Source organism: Haplochromis burtoni, unplaced genomic scaffold (genome assembly GCF_018398535.1).
Source record: "Haplochromis burtoni strain Fernald_Lab_line unplaced genomic scaffold, NCSU_Asbu1 Contig_49, whole genome shotgun sequence".
Taxonomy (NCBI): Eukaryota; Metazoa; Chordata; class Actinopteri; order Cichliformes; family Cichlidae; genus Haplochromis; species Haplochromis burtoni.
The window spans coordinates 191,766-209,109 of record NW_024582410.1 but is presented as its reverse complement, the minus strand read 5'-3'; the positions used below and the strand labels follow the sequence as shown (position 1 = coordinate 209,109).

The 17,344-nt window shown below is 40.2% G+C and overlaps 1 protein-coding gene across 3 annotated transcripts in view; it reads left to right on the top strand.

Moving 5' to 3' along the window:
- Positions 1–17,344, top strand: part of anks1b (ankyrin repeat and sterile alpha motif domain containing 1B) — a 274,655-nt gene that overhangs the window by 70,777 nt on the left and 186,534 nt on the right. For all 3 annotated transcript variants that reach the window (XM_005947551.2, XM_005947550.3, XM_014329283.2), the window contains exons 2-3: positions 2,821–2,901; positions 6,371–6,527. In XM_005947551.2, the coding sequence (XP_005947613.1) occupies positions 2,821–2,901; positions 6,371–6,527 (238 nt within the window). The remainder of the gene's footprint in view (positions 1–2,820; positions 2,902–6,370; positions 6,528–17,344) is intronic.

The following is a 17,344-nucleotide window of genomic DNA, read 5'->3' as shown; positions in this document are numbered from 1 at the left end:
ACATGCATTCCCACCCTCATGCACACATATACAAACACTCAGCACTCACCCAACGTAAGGCTTGATGCTGCATGTTTGTTAACTGCACATCCATGATATAAATCTCCAATTTCACCACATCCTAAAAGAGCTCTATATATGTAGATTGAGATCTGGTGACCGTGGAGTCCATTTGAGTACGGTGAGCTGATTACAAAGTTCAGGAAGTTTGAGATGAATTGAGTTTTTTGACATGGTGTGTTATTCTTCCGGAAGCATCCATAAGAAGATGTGCACATAAATGATTGTCAGCAGCAATACTAAGAGGCTCAAATTATGCCAATAATCCATGCTTTTATGCTCTTTATGCCAAATTCTGACCCCATTATTGGCATGTCGCAGCAGAAATCAGATCAGGAAAAACTTTTCCAATTGTCTATTGTCCTGTTTCGGTGATCCTGTGGAAACTGTCGTCTCAAACCAATCTTTCCAGGACCAACAACTAGTCACATTCAAAGACATTTAAATCACCTTTCTTCCTCATTCTGATGCTCAGTTAAACTTCAGCAGGTTGTCTTGCCCATGTCTGTGTGTCTAAATGCTACTGCAACGTGATTGGCTGGTTAGATATTTGTGCTAACAAGCAGTTGAACACGTGTACTTATGTGAATGTAGAAACTGTAGGTATAGAAGCTGCTACACAACAAAACCACTACCTTGACAAAGCTGCTTGGCCTTTTGTTGAGCTACAATCTGTCACCTTACATTTTCCCAGCTGTTGTCTTGCTTAAAAAAATCACCCAAATACTATGACGACTACTCCAGAGAATTAAATGATGAAAGCTTGAATCAAATTTTTCTCTTGTCTCTCCCTCTTAGAAATATATCGAGTGTATTTATTAGGTTTTAAACGCAGCACAAATTTATCTGATACTTTTTTGCAGATTTTTTTTTGTTTTTTGTGAGCCAGATCTATCTACATTTATTTCAGAACGGATTCGAAACTGGACACTGTGTCTTTATCTCTACGTGCATTGAATTTAGGTTTTCCTCCTCTCTCCTCATTCGCTGTCAGTCGGCTCTTTTTAACAACCCATCCTGCTGGCTGGATAGGTCAGTGCTAGAAGGGGTCAGCAGAGCAGCATGATCGATATAGCCTCAAACAGTCACAGTGTGCACTGATCAGCTGAACCATTAGAAACAAGCCTTGCAGTATCTCTTTTTTTTTCTCTCTAATCTTCTGCCTCACGATCTACTACTTGTCTTTGTGTGTGTGTGCGTGTGTGTGTGTACCGTATTAAGAGCAAATAGTGCTGAAATGAATGATAATCTGAATTCAGAGGAAATAAGACTGCCTAGTCGTGCACTTTGTTCTGTTAGTGTGCGTATGTGTGCATGTGCAGCCAGCCCTTAATAGCACTTTTAATTCACGTTTAGTTGTGTCTCTGTGTGCACAGCTGTTGCATAATTCCCCTGACCTTGATCATTGTGTTGATGCCTGTCAAAACCCAGTGAATGTTCTGCTGTTGCTGCTTTACTCCAGTGTCTCCAAGGAGAAAATTCCTCATGAGATACACAATCTGTCTGTGAGAGTGAAATTTAAATGCTTTCTTTAAAAAAAAGAAAGAAAGAAAGAAAGAAAGAAAGAATATTTATTTTCAATTAGATTTCACTACAGGAAGGATTCCTTCGGTTCCCTACAGATATGATCAATGAAATAAAAGGAATTAAGAGTTAAAGTGCAGCTTTTATTTTGTACAGCAAATCTTCAAAGGAAGCATTGATTTTTTTTATCCTTCATTTCAGGATGCACATATGCCAAAATCAATAAGAGGGAGACACGGGGTTATAGAGATTATAGGGTGGTGTGACTAGATACATGTTTTCGGCAGTTAGATACATAAAACCAGTAAGATTTAGAGCTGTGTGTGTGTGTGTGTGTGTGTGTGTGTGTGTGTGTGTGTGTGTGTGTGTGTGTGTGTGTGTGTAATAAAAAAGGCTCAACAGTCACTTTTAGAAGTTTCTTGATGCAGCTTTTCAGCTAAGATTTGCTCAGGCTAGAATTGAGCTAATTAGTACTTCTCTCACTTGTACGAGTTCATTTGAAAAAGAGAGGTCATATAATTATAGCCCCGGGAAAACCCTGAGCTGTAAGTAGATTTTAGTGTTTGTGTGTCATCTGTATACGGGTGTGTTTCGGTGCGTGTTCAGCCTCTGTGGAGCTGGATTTCCTCGTAACTTTCTGTCTTTGTGTAATTTTATTTGCATGCTCAGCCGTTTCTCGAGTACAAGAATTGACCTCATGCGCTCCCATCATTTGCCAGTGTGATGAAGCAGAACTTAAGATCTCCTGACTGTTGCCTCCGAATGAGAAATTACAAGCCTCACCCTGGGACCCTTACATAATAAAGCTAGATTCTTTTGTGTGAAGAAAAGTGCAATATGAAAACAAACTAATAAACACACTGTTACACAAAGAAACTGCTCTGTAAAACAACACCTGTAAGACTTCATACGTAATTTACTTGGGGAAAAAGTGTCACTAAACATTTTAAAATGAGCAATCTGTGTTCTGAAGGGCATTTTTCTCAAGAAAACACCACAAGCCACTTTCCACCTGTCCTTGCTTTCCATGCTTGACACATTTGAGGAATGTGAATCCTAATTGGTCGGGACTGGCTTGTCATTTCCTGCTTCTAAACTAAAAGAGAGTGTCGCAGCTGGTAGCACACTTACACCAGCTGATGAAATAAAGGTGGTAAATCTGTACAACTAAAAGCAGTCATAAACGTGCGTGTGTGTGTGCGCGTTGATTAATTGAGGCATTTCTCTGTTCCACAGCATGTGGAAGGGCCTGAATGTGAACTGCACAGACAGCTCGGGATACACACCCTTACACCATGCATCACTCAATGGACACAGGTAAGCCTGCTAATGAGTGTTTCTGTCACTCTATTTCTGCTGGATAGAAATGAGTTGTAAATGCAAGTGCTACTCAGTGCACTGGAAACAAATTGTTCTGTTCTTTGTACGCTGTAGAGCTGAAGCTAAATGTTGTTTTCCATTATCAACAAATCTCTAATTATCTGGATTTTTATGTGTTTGCATGCAAATAAATGGGGGACACAGGGATATCTTTAGATTGGTTTCTTTAAAAAAGTCTGACAGTTTCTTCTACAGATTGCACTCTGTGATTTTTTTCTATTCTTTAAAAAAAAAGTGTAATTCTGTGCAAATAAATAAATGTATAAATAAATTACCATAACCAAAGGAAAATAATCTAAAAGAAGTCAGAATGTCATAAATTTTATTTAATTGTTTTCACATTTCTGCTGTGACATGATGAGAGGCCATGGTACTGTGCTTATGTCATGCTGTCAGTGTAAACTGATTTTGAACGGGCCTTTTTCTGGATAAACCTGCAGGGAGGAGTCTTAACTGCAAACACATCCTATTAACTTCCAGTAAACAACTTCAGTGAAAACTGAAGCAGCTAAACTAGTTGTGTTCCCGTCCTGCTGCTCCTGAACCAGATGTCTGATTTCTTCATTCATACAGTCAATATCAAAGCACATAATGAAAATGTTGATCGGCTGAGTTAAAAGTTGGTACAAACACTGTACAATACACACTGTATGGACAAATGTACTGTAAACCCATGCCTTGAAGCTCCCAGCACACATTTCATGTGCTGATATTAATGCCACGTCATGACTGAGCTGCTGTGGTTCCAGCTTGCGATAATACCACTTACAGCTACACCTACAGAATACCTATGAGGGAAATTTATTGCAACAATGCCACTGGTACCACTGCTTGTAAGGTACCACTACTTGCTCCTCCTGCCCTGGCTTTACATGCATGCGGTGAGCCTTCAGCAACCAATCATCACCAGGTAAAATTCAGAGAAGAGAGCAGGGTGAAGCACTTCTAACATACATGAATTTAAAAATTAACAGGTGGTCCAATGGTTTTGTCCATATATTTGATATTAGCCCAATATATTTATCATGAGTGCTTTTGGGATCAATTTGACATTGATTTGATCATAAATAATGGATTTATAATAAATTTAGAATGAAATCTGTAGCCTAACAAACACAAAACACTCGTGACAATTAGGACAGCTGTCAGGTCGCCAGTCATTTTCTCTGCACTGAAACATTTGCTATTGTTTAAATAAAGCTGATTCACACATTGACACTGATCTGTGATCCTGTATCATGCTGTGATTGGTGGCACTGATTGAACATTCCTGTTGTAGTTTGCATCATGACTTAAGGGCTGTTTGGACTAGACTAAATGTATTTTGAAACCAGCACTGAATGCTGTCACGCAACATTTCTGGCTGTAAAAGGCGTTTGAAGATATTATCGACTGCTTTGTTCATGGGATGTCATATAGAGATTTGATGCTTAATAACTTTGATTATAGAGGCTTTAAATCAAAGTTAGAAGTTAGTGCATAACTATGAAAATGAAAACGAAAGCCATTACCGAAAGCAATCTTGCATTTTTGGGCAGTAAAATAGTTGCCTACAGTCAGAAATACAAAATTCCTACATTATTTCCATCCAAACTGTACAATATGTGAATGATTTGAGTGTCTACAGCTGCACAGAACTACAGTGCAGCTCCCTTTCTTCACCTGGTCCTGCTGAGAAATCCGTTACACACTTTGGATTAGCTGCGAGCCTGACTGCTATCCCGGTTTGGCGGAACTGAAGGATTAGCACCGTGTTTTGGGGGCAATTATGTGGATTTCCTCCTTCAGATCAACGGGGAAAGGAGGAGGGAAGTGAGGGAAAGAAAAATGCACCCTCACAGTGAAAATTAGGCTGCCAACAAAAAGCTTCAGAGGAGTGATTTAGCATTTAGGTGGGAGAGTGAAAAGAGAGAAGGAAGAGGACTTGGCAACAGGCAGAGCTGTTTTCAGAGAGCTGTTCTTCAGGCTGGGTTTGAATTGAATTTTTAAAGATCACAACGTTATGACATCAAAGGCGCTTTGGTGATAAATACATATTTTTCATCCTTACGCCATCCTTGTTTTAACTGTTCATTAAACTGAAATGAAATTATAAGAAGATATAATAAACTACAGAAATAAGTAAGTAAGTAGTTCATTAAGCAGCACAGAGCTGCTTCATTGTGCTCTTCTGGGAAAGGTTTTGCCCTTCTGTCTCCTCTGTTGCTCCCTCCTGACATTTTCAATGCAAATCAAGCACTTCGCCTTGCCTCTTCAGCTGGAGTCCCCCTAATATAAAACACTATCACTGACATTACTACTCAGCAGCAGCTAAATGGATTTTTTTTTAGCCCAATCCAACTCTGTGATTTGCTGCTTTATGAATTTGTGTACTGCTTTATTTATCAAGAGCAGCAAAGCAGCAATGCTGCTCTCTGTAGCTGTACTTTTTCCAGTGCCTCCTGCAGCGAGCTTCCTGTAAATCCCTCAGAACCAAGGCTTTGTTTAACTAGGGTTTAGTAGGAAGTGCAAGTTTATTATCACATAAGGTGGATAAAAACCTGCATAAAAGATGATCTACTGCAGAAAGAAACACAATAAATACCACGATGGTGGAACAGCGAAATTAAGATTGTGTAGCTACAATATGAGAAAAGCTCATTACGATACAGCCGTATTTATTGAGCATCTTTTTAATTGTAGTGTCAAAGTGACCCACGATTTGTAGGCATAGCTTTATTTCATTTCTTGCACATTCAGTTTTGAAGTGGAGAATTTGCATTTTTAAAAAAAAGAAAAGAAAGAAGCACCTCGTATACTGCTGTCCTTGAGTTTGTTCCCTCGAGTCAACTTAGGTAAAATATTACTTAAAGAAGAGAAAGGATGACTTTTTTTTAGATGAAAATGATGAAAATGGCAAAAAAAGAGAAAAAATTATTCTTAAATGAAAGAGGGGCATTTATCTGTAGAGCTTGAACGTTTTAGTATAGCTGAGCATTTGAAGGTGAACATGCAGCATTTATGTTTCCATCTACACAGCCTGAAGATTATTATAATAAAATCATTTATTTAGCCAGTTGTTACCAAGGTCTTAGTGATTTATACAAGTACTTTTTGTTTTTATATATAGTCAGTAAAAACTTCACTCTCGGAAAGTAGCATGTTTTGCTAGGTGCTGTCTGTGCACTGCTAAAGGATTCGAGTACTTCTTCCACCACTAAAAATGATTCGTTGGCCAATATGATGAAGAGATTCTTTGCAAACTGTGTTCCAAAGTGAAAAGTGCTAAAAAAGAATCGTTGCTGTCAAATAAAGTTGACTGCTTACCATCATGTGGATTTTGTAGCACCTGGCTGCCTTAACTGTCTGTTCTTCCACTTGTTCCCCTGTTAATGTATTGATATCCGTGTACCTGCTTCTCTCTCAGAGAGGTGGTGCTGAAACTGCTCCAGTTTGAGGCATCCACAAATGTGTCTGACAGCAAAGGTTGCTTCCCGCTACACCTGGCTGCCTGGAAGGGAGATGTAGACATCGTCCGTATCCTCATCCACCACGGCCCATCCCACTGCCGTGTCAACCAACAGGTAAACACGCAATAATCCCTTCATCATCCTCTTAAGAAACTTCACCTTCAGTGTCACCTTAAAGTCTAGCTTTTGTTTGAGCTCCGCTATGTCTCTCCTCGGTCCAACAAAAGGCTACAGGCTCAATCAACTGCAGCCCTAGAGGTCATGCTAAATAAAAAAGTGATTTCTCAGGTGTCCTTTAATCAGGCAGCAGGCTTTAGCTTGTGGTTCTTTGTCTTCAAAATAAAAGTACATGTGGTTCTGCGATGCTGTTTCATGTTCTTGTAATGAATGTTAATTGACTGGACTCAACAGAGCAAACATAAAATCTATTGATTGTGCTACTAAAGGCCAGAATAGCTACTTTGCCATTTTTTGTATTGCAGAATCTTTTAGCAGTCCATTCCTTACTTTTTAAAATGGGTTTTTATTTGTAAAGAGAGGCAAGCTGAGATGGTTTGGACATGTGCAGAGGATGGATACTGGATATTCTGGGAAATGGATGGTGAATATGAAGGAGCCTAGAGGAGGATAGGAGGAAGCCCACAAAGAAGCCCCCTTGCTGAGGCTTCTTTGTGGGCTTCTGTGGATGTCATGAAGGAGAAGATGCAGAGGGTTGATGTGACAGAGGAGGTTTAAGGTGAAATGGAGGCAGATAATCTGCTGTGGTGACCCATAGAGAATTCAGAACAAAAGAACTTGGCCGGCATATCCACCAGCTACACTGGAAGCCTTGGATTATTTGGCTTTTTCATCAGAGGCCAAGTCAGTCTAGACTAAGTTGGACTAGTTCCCCAGACTGACAATCTGTACTCAGATATGGAGAAGGGACTCTTGTGCCAAGGCCAATAACCTCTGTTCCACTTTCTAAGAAAGTGATCTAGATTTGCACTAAAATCGAATGGATTTTTTCCTTTCCCCATGCACCACCTCTCCGTGTTTTCTGAAGCAAAATACACGCAAGTGTTTTTGAAATCGCTGCAGAACTATTACGTTGCTCTTCCTGAACAAGGACGTCCTCTTCCACTAAAATAAAGTCCTTTAGCCCAATTTCTCGGGGCATGTAAACCAGTGCTGCCGCTGGTCGTCTCATTACGGCTTCTGTCCAACAGAGCCGATCCTTTACATTTTCCAGAGATCTCTCTCTGACAGCCCGGTGAGCGTTTCAGCTCCGGGAGCATTCAGCCTGCCTCTGCTGTCATTCCTTATCAGCAAAAATGACCTTCTTCTCCTGCATCACTCCTATTCTGTCCATCTTCGCTGGCAGCATATTGGTGATGTCACAGCTCGCTGATGCGCTGCATCTGAAGATAAGGAAACAAAACACAGGAAGCTGTTTAATCAGAAGTGTTGGCAAAAATGTAAATACCCTAGATATTTCTTTAAAAAAAATCAAATCAAATCCTGCACTTGCCGACGGCATAGTAATGGACCTCGCTGGCTATCAGAGCGTTATTTACTCTGCCTAATAAGCACAATTTCCTCTGTCACCATTAGCCAGATTGTTTCCCCGTGAGAGTTGTTAGAACCTAATTGTGTGCTGTGATAAATGATGTCCTTTCCCCGTAAATGAAGAGGTTCGTCAGCAAGTGAACACGGGCAATTTTCTCTTTTACCTTGTCAATGAGTTGCTGTGTGGGCAGCGTGGACACACACTGAGTGGAAGCTGCTGATGGAGAGATTACTGTGGACAGGTGCTGACTTCTTGGCATTGTTTGACTGTGCTCTTGTACCTCTTATTAAGTACACACACAGTGAAAAACATCCCACTTATCTATGCGTTCATGTTTTCAAGCACATTTATTTAATGCTTTCTTAAATTTCCTGGAATTTCGTCAGCAAACCCCCAAAGCAGTAGCGGCTTCTCTTTCTTTGCTTTTTATATGTGGGAGGCCAGAGTGGGTTTCTATGAGAAGTAATCCAGTCCAGCAAGACAAAGTTAACAGAAGAGAGATTATGTTTATTGTATCCGTATTTGGCGCATAGTGCAAATAAAAACCCAAAGACTGTGAATTTTATATGCTGCAAGCATAGCTCTGGCTCCACTGCAGCTGAAGAATCCGTTCACGACAAAATATTATTGAACTCTCAAGCAAAATAGTTCCGAGCACGCAGTGATGTGTAGGCTATTGAGTTTAATTGAAAATGACTTTAATGTAAATAATGTAATTTGTGGCACGTTTGGAAGAGTTGTTCTTGATACTGAGCCGATAACCTGTGCAAATAATTCCCCCCCTTTTTTCTGGCCCTAAAACCCAGACATAAGAAATCAGTTGACACTGTATATACAGATGTGTTCTCCGGAGGAGGGATTCCCAAATGATATGCTGTGAGGCATGCGATTTTTGGGACGACCATGCATTATGTTTTCTAACACAGCTGCACAGAAAATGAAAAATGAATTCTGTATAAGTGGTTTTTGTACTCGTTTGCCCTAAAAGAAAATCCTTCATAAACCAATGTTGCTTTTGTACAAATGTTTTAAGGATTAAATTATTACTTGGAGCCAAATAGTGTTTGAATAGTGAGACTTTCTTCCCTTTTTTGCAATACTAGCACGGTGCCAAAATAGCTAAGGATGCACTCGGTAAGCAAACATCCCTCCTGATAAAAAGCGCGTGTCCTTCAAAGGAGCACTGGATCTGAACTGGAGGTGGAAAATCTGTCTGCTGTGTTGTGAAACTGTCTGGTGGTTGAACTATAAGCGAGTGAGTGGGGATACTCTTGCAAAAAAAAAGAAAGAAAGAAAAGTTGTGGCTATCATGCCAGGTCCAGTTTCCACTAATGTGCCTTTCTCTGACAATGCAATTAGAAGAAGCATGTCAGGTAATGTGGGCGATATTTTGCACAGGTGTGAATAAAGGTGTGTCTTGACATTTTTGCTTGTCCGTAACTAAACTGAAACTCGCTTGTGTCTATAAATAAAGTTGCTCATTACCGTTATCTCCTGCTACCTTTTCCACACTCCTGTCATCATTTGTGACTTTATGTAAGAAAATGAGCACACAAGTTGAGTTTGTAGTTCAGTTTAAATCTGCTGCGCTGCACTGTAAATGTGATGTGTCGGTGTGATTGCATTTTTTTTCCTAATGAAATTCTGATATTTGTCAAACAATTTAAAATCACATGAGTAGTCATGAGTATTTTACTATTGAATATTGTGAAATATACATTTTTGAAGTAACACTGTAACAAATATTCGTTCAGTATACTAGGCAACGAGAAGGTTCTGGGTTTGAATCCAGCGGTCTCTCTCTGTGTGGAGTTCACATGTTCTTGCTGTGCCTGTGGAGGTTCTCTCCGGGAATCCCGGGTTCTCCGAAGGAGCGTATTTGGAGGCGTGGTCCCGCTCCTGAAATTCCAATACATAATCTCCAATTAATCATCTAATTACACTGATCATCTTTCTCTGTAACACTCTTCATATGCTATATCTCACTTTGATGCTTGTCATGAGCTTCCATCCTCCTCTGTGTGTAATAAGCTGTTACATTAAAAAAGATAAACACACTACGCTCCCACTTTTATGAACACTGTTATGTTAGCCTGCTCTTTAGTGTCCTTAAAGGTGTTAGTTTTCTCCTAAGCACTCAGGTTTGCAAACACTGAAAACTGAAAATGTGGTACTTGGGCATTTTTATTTGTGTATTTTATATCTATTTATATTTTATATGCATGCTGCATGTTTGTACAGTATTCTTGTTGTTATATCAGCGCCAGGGTACAGCTGTTTTCAGGTTGCAAGCATAAATCAGTGGGTAAGATTTATTTAGTGTTGGTGTGTTTACGATGCCTAAGCTCCATATTTCCCCGCTGTCTGTCGTGTCTGCAGTACAGAGCAGGGCTTGCATACATTAGTCTGGGTGATGTAGTGAGTCTCACGCGCACTCACACCCATCATCAAGACGTACAGCAGCAAGCCATTGGCTGCACATTACCCCATTCTCAACAATATTACTCTGCCCACACACACAGCATTACTCGTGTCAGAGGTTGAGTATTTATGTGTGCGCGTGCTTAGTTTTATAGGCTCGCTCTGGTGGCACAGTATTTGCCTTAATATGATCTTTTTTTCTTACAGGAGAAAGGGAAACTCAACATTTGTGCTTGCTTTTGTGCACGACGTGAGAAATGGTGACAGGAGTGTGGAAAAGGTAGCAGGAGAGAACTGCAATGAGTGCGAAAGGTCCTGAGTGTGTAAAGAAAGAGATGGGAGGTTGACAAAAATCGAGCTAGGGGAAGTTTGTGGGCCAGTTCCACTCTGCAGCCAGCAGAAGATTATTCAAGGTTAGTGGGTGTTATTAGTTGGCGGTAAACCAGTTCCAGCCCACTGTTTATTGTCTAATTGGTCCCAGTAGTTCCCATTCGCAGCTGCTTTTGTTTATTGCGGGAGCGTGTGCGCACGAGAGAGGTGGAAGCCGCCTGACTGGAGGAGATGATTATACATGCCGTGTTCGTGCGTGTTTATGCGTGTATGCGTGAAAGACAGTGAGACAGTGATTGATGGTGAGAGATTGTTTGTTTGCTCAAAGCTTGCACTCGAATTGCAAGGCCAAATGCATGTTTTGACGACTAACACGTGGCTGTTTGTGATCTCTTTCTTCCACTGAGACTGACTCAGATCAACGGCTGGGTGAATGAATAGAAGACAAGTCAGGAGTTTAATTTCATTTAATTTTGTTTGTTTTTGTTTGATAGAAAAGGGAAGAGTAAGGACCAGGTGTTACACCTGGCTTGTTCGGGACATTTTAACGGGGTCAACAATGCCAAAATACACATCGCTAAATCAAAGAATAGATGCAATTACCCGAAAAGTCCAAGGAGAAACTAGTTGCCTGAAAGGCGAGAGGGAGAATATTGTCAGTGGAAATCTCGTATACAGCCAGGCTGGTGAAAAGGTGCTCCATGAGGTACAGTACTGTGCAAACGTCTTGAGCTAGCCGCTATTTGTTTGTATTCTTCTTCCAAGCAGACTTTCTTGTAATCTTTTAAAAGTGATCTCAGGCAATAGTTCTTTCTGAAGGTCCTTCAAAGTTTTTCTTTTGACATTTTCATTCATTGTCAATCTTGGAAGAGACTTGCAAACCTGACGATTATTAGAGGTAGTTTTTTTTTTTTTGTTGTTGTTGTTTGTTTGTGAACTCCACTTAACACCGACCTATGAATCATTCAAGTATAACAGGCAACCTAATAACTTAGACCAATTTCAAATTGTACTTTGCAACTAGCAGCCTGTCGCAAAATGTATTTATAATTTACAATTTATTCCTGCTTTGTTCAGTCAAATCTACAAAAGAAAGCTAAAGATAACACAGTTTGACAGGCATAAAATCTTACTTATGCACCATCAAAACAAGACAATTTCCAAAGAGCTATAAATGGAAAAAAATTGAGCCAGTAGTGTTGGCAAACCTGTCAAAAGTGATGGAATTATGAACACAGAAAAGTACCATCAGATTTTGATCTACCATGAAATACCATCTGGAAAGCATCTAATTGGCAACAGCTTCATTTTTCAGCATGACAATGATCCCAAACACACAAACACTGCAGTAAAAACATACCTGGATAGAAACGCACAATGGACTGGCCTCCCCAGGGTACTGATCTCGACATTTTAGAAGCAGGATGGGATCAGCTAGTCAGAAAATGGAACCAAAGGCTGCGAATAACCAGAGGAGAGCTTTCATGTTTTCCAAGAAGTATTCCCAAAGATTGCTTAAAGAAATTACAAGGAAGCTTGTCTGAAAGACTTCAGGCTGTGTTGAAGAACAAAGGTGTTCAAAGCACATATTTACTTGTAAGCTTGTTAGAATTGTTAAAGCTGTGTTTTTGCCTGTATTTCCATGTATTTTTGCACACATTTCAATACATTCCTGCACCTGCTTCCCATTGTCTTAGCAAAATATAAAGACATGAGGAGTTTGTACTGTAGCGGGGGGGTTGGGGCTTTCAATCCTCATGGACACAGAAAATGTTTCCCCTCCTCCATCAAGGAAGCTCTTCCGATTCTTTAAATGCACATCGGGAAGATGAGAAGTGGGAAGAGTGGGGATTTCTTGATGACCTAAGAGTGAAGCATCAAACCAGTAGTAGGGGTATCTTACTGTATATGGATGTCTTTAAAAAACGTATCCATGCTGCACCTTTACATGTGAGGCAGTTATTTCTCATAGTCTTCACACTGTGGATGGAAAATCAGCCACATGCAGTGTAAAGCATGATCATCCTGTGTGTGATGAATCTAGTTATCATAACTAGTGTGTTGGGACCACACATGGAGCAAAAGCAGGTATGTGTTGTGGAAATAACATTATTGCAGGTAAAAAAAATGATCCAAGGAATCATGCAAAAACACTGATCTGTACGTAAATTACAAGCTTTAAATTAACTGCTGATAATTATTTTAACAATTTTAAATATCTAATGACTGTATTTAAGTTTTATAGGCCTAAAAGAGATTTTCATAATTGCATATCTATAAAAGATAATCTGCTGTAAAGCTCTGAAATTGAAAGGTCATTTCAGTGGGTTTTACATGTGGTACAGCTTTCATTTCATTTTCACTTTTCATTTATTTAACAGGGTTGTGATTAACACTAAACTGCATTTAAAAACCAGATCTAAAGGCTGCAAGCTTCAGCTACAGCCATTTGAAAAATGCTGTAAAGAATGATGGCAGTGAACAAAGCCAGTATAGACTCATGGCCTATGAATTGGTGCACTCTGCATGAACTGGTAAGAAAACAGATACCACCACATTTTTAAAAACAGTAATGTTGCATATTTTTGTAGAAAGTTCTATAATTCTATCACATATTGGACCTTGACAGCCCGGCAGCCCCAGCCTGAAACAAGCATTTTTACAGTAGCTCCTTTCCTTTGTCTATAAGCCACCTTTCTTCTGATTGACTGCCTACGTCTGTGTCTGTGCTCACAGCTGGAGCTGTGCACCCAGGATGACCATAGCGATATTCCCTCTCTTACATCATACAGAACCAAGAACAGAAAAAAGATGCCTGAGGTTTTGGCTTCAGTCTGTTTTGAAGGTTGTAAATATAAAAATACGATGCGACTGGGTTTAACAACATTTTATTTTCAAACTGTTGTAGTATTGCTGTATTGTTGATGAAACGTGAAGGAAATTTGAACAGTTACTGACCAATTCTGACATTTTTACTCCAACGTACCTGCACAGATAAAAGCTAGCCTGTAAATTTTGCTAGGTGTGTATCCTTACAGTAGTTGTGTCCTGCAGATTTGCCCACTGATGGAGGACAGATGTGGTTTGTGTGCGTGGGAACCAGCACAGAACCGTCTTGGCTACTTTCTCTGTGTGGGACCTTTGGACTCATCAGTTTAGGGTTATCCTGTGCGTACACTGTGTACTGTATGCGTGTGGGTGACTGAGTATGTCAACTATGTGTCGCTGTAGGAATGTGTTCTTCTGCAACAACAGGAGGATGTAGGGTTATTCTATCCCGCCCCCCCCCCAATCGTTCTTCTTTTCCTGCTCTCTTTGTCCTCCCAGAGGAGACACTGAGCAAGATCACAAGAGAGGCAGGCCTCTCACCAGCAAGAACTTCTGAAGGCTTAAAGACTGTGTGAACTGAGGCAAATGTTACAGGTCACGAGGCCATTTTCCTGCTGTGTGTTTCCATGAGAGTGCTTCTGTGTTTGTGTCTATTCGGTCTTGGTAACTCGATGTCCGGTCATGCACACATGCTGCTTCCACACAAGAAAATGAAACCATATGTGTCTTGGTGATCAACTTGAGAACACATGCTACTATTGCTGCGACAAACCGCCCTGGGAAAGTCCTCGGCCACTGAGATGCCCACTGCTGCCAAGACACACACTGAGCCACAGGTCGCTTTCTCATGAGTAATCTCTTAAAAAACGATATGTTACTGTATATCACATGTTTTTAAAAGCCTGACTCCCTGCCCGCAGTGGGATTCCTAATTAAATTTCAGCAAAAGTAAACAGATTCATTTCTCCATGAATCAAAACAAGCTTTAGCCCTGAGCGATTAAAGCAAGCCCAGAGCAGATTGTGTGCGAGGGTGTTAATTGAGGTGTTATAAAAAAAACATTGCAAAACAGATTTCTAGGATTTCTTTGAGGTCGTCAATTAAGACGTTTAGCTGGGGAATGCTTCAGGGAGGTCAGAGTTTACAATGGCAACCGCAGACCGGCCACCCTGGAGCAGAAGGGCATTCGGTGTCTAGCTCAAGGACGCCCATGTGTAGTAAGCATTAAAGATCAAGCATACTGGCCCTGGTGTTGAGAAGTCCACTTTGATAATGCCATACATCATGTTTTTTGGGGGTTTGACTTTCAAATATATTAAATGAAGTGTATTTTAATTGCAACTTTGACTGTGGGAAAGTTTGTCTTTTACTCAATCAGTCAAGATGCTCTCAGCTTCTCAGATGTGAGGAGTTGCTGCAGCTCACATCATGACAGTTGCCTTTCATTGCAGATTCAATATCTTTGGGCTTTTACTTCTTTATTGCAGCGTGGGCTCTCAGTAAACGTGATGTGCATTTTTCAGTATTTTAATGGAAAACCACAAGTCAGTTTTTCCCCAAGTAATATTAAGAGAGTAATTAATAATGGTTATAAAACAGTGTGTTGCAAGAAACACTCCTGGCACCATTTACCTCAAAATGTGTTCAGTTGAGTGCTTTTATTTTGGAATTAAATCAGTGTCTGCAGCTGATGTTGCTGTGAATCCTTTGGAAAACCCCAAAGGGTTGTGCGAACGAGTGTGTTTCTTGCCAAAGTGTCTGTGATCAGTCAGTCGGCTGCGAAATGTGGATACTGCAGTCTATTCTGTCCCGCTTCTCATCTTTGTTGTTTCTGATCTGGTCTCATCTTCTCTGCTATCTTTTGCAATCACTCCACTTGTCCTCACATGTGTTATTAAGTTATTATGTTCACAGTTATTATGGCTCATTTTTTAGAAATTAGTTTCTGTACCCAGTTTGACCTATTTAGTGCACAAAAAGGAGTTAAAGAAACAGAAACCACCTATTATCTCTCTCTTATTGTCCTTCAGTCTACCTCTCAGCTCCTACAATATGTTCTTCTGTCTGGATAACAGATTTTATCCACATTTTTCTCTAAAAAGAATTGTTACAGCTGTTGAGTAGGGGTGTAATATATCACTGTAGCAATATATTGTTATTTTATTTTGTGTCCCAGTTATTAATTTGCTCTGTAAACAGATTCTCTCAGCAATTTGACTCATTTGATTTCAATGTTCATAGGATTGTTCAAAAGGAGACATATGTGGACTAAATGCTGGCCAAGGAAGTGTCTGGATATGCTTATGATCTGGAAAGGCCTGTGCAATTGTCCTGTTGAAAGAGCCGGGTATAGGTTTTAACACCTCATCACTGTACCTCTGTACGGTCAGATTTTCACCAAGAATAATCAGATCAGAGACGGTGCTCTCATTAACTAGCAAGGCTGCTCCGATAGCTTAGACATGCCTGCCAGCATCCAGCATCCTAATACCCCGACCTCAGTCAGTCATGGCGCTGAGTGTAGCTTTTTCGGGGGGGAACCATTGGTTTTGAATTGGTGTCCAGTACACAAATTGTCATCACTGACCAAAACCAATCACCCAGAACTGAAAAGAGCTCACACAGAGATTTTAATAATGCACCGAGAACTGCAAAGATTGAAAATGTATTTCACTTTAACTTAAAAATTGCACGTCTTTCTCTTTCTTTGTTTCCCTACACCGCCACATTTCGAATATGTTGCTGCTAGACACCAAATCTTTCTAGAAAAGTCAAATTGAAGTTCTTAGACAATGTAATTTTTTTTGGAACGAACTTGCATGAAAATACTTTCCCCCCATTTTAAAGCTTTATTATCATTTTGACCATTCAAATGATTTGAGTAGTTTCATGGTAAATGCCAACATCATGTAATGGAACCAGTGTTGGAAATTTTAACCTACCTCTGAAAAATGTTCTCTGGCCACACTATCACACTTTCAAGCAAATTCAAACTCTCAGAATTTTATGCTGAACTTCAGCTACACTTTTGAAACGCCATATTCCTGAAGTCATTGTAGCAAATATTTGGCCCGAAACATTTGAATGACATAGCTTAAGTAGTTCTCTTTTTATCTATCTGTTTGAAAGTGGCTCCACAGAAAACACTGCAGAGTAAAGCCTTGAAAATGGACCTGACTTCAACACAAAAATATTTTTTTATGAGCAACTAATAACTGCAGAGATCTGAGATTTTAACGTTTTCCTATCAAGAAATGTATCGTTCGTGATGGTCAGGCTGGAAGCATTTGGTTGGAAGACATTGAATGACCCATCAGCCTGAAAAAATCATATCTTAACCTTAAATATCTCATATCGTAAAAGTTATTGGTTTGAACAGCTCGTAAATATAATCTAAAAGCTGTTTTTCTTTATTTTTCAAAACACAAACCCGAGACCTGCGTTTAGGTGACATCAAAAGACAACACTCTCCCTGAACAGGCAACGCACAAGTTCTAATAACAGAACATAAGAGGGAGTAGCAGAGACATTCACCTTGTATGCCTCGTCTTTTTTCATTCCTCATTTACCCCGCTCTCCCTGGGCGGCGAGCTGAGCTGCTTGGATTATGCGATGCTGTAACATAGACGGAGCTCATCCTGCATATCAGTCCATCAGCATTAACGCAGTGCATGTTCAAACAAATACCTCTGCTCTTCCTCCGCTGTGGTTTCATTTCAGACCTGGCCTCGCTGATAAGGCTTGCTTATTTGCATGGATGTAGCTGTTTGGTCCCAGGGAGATGAACTGCGAGAGCACTGAT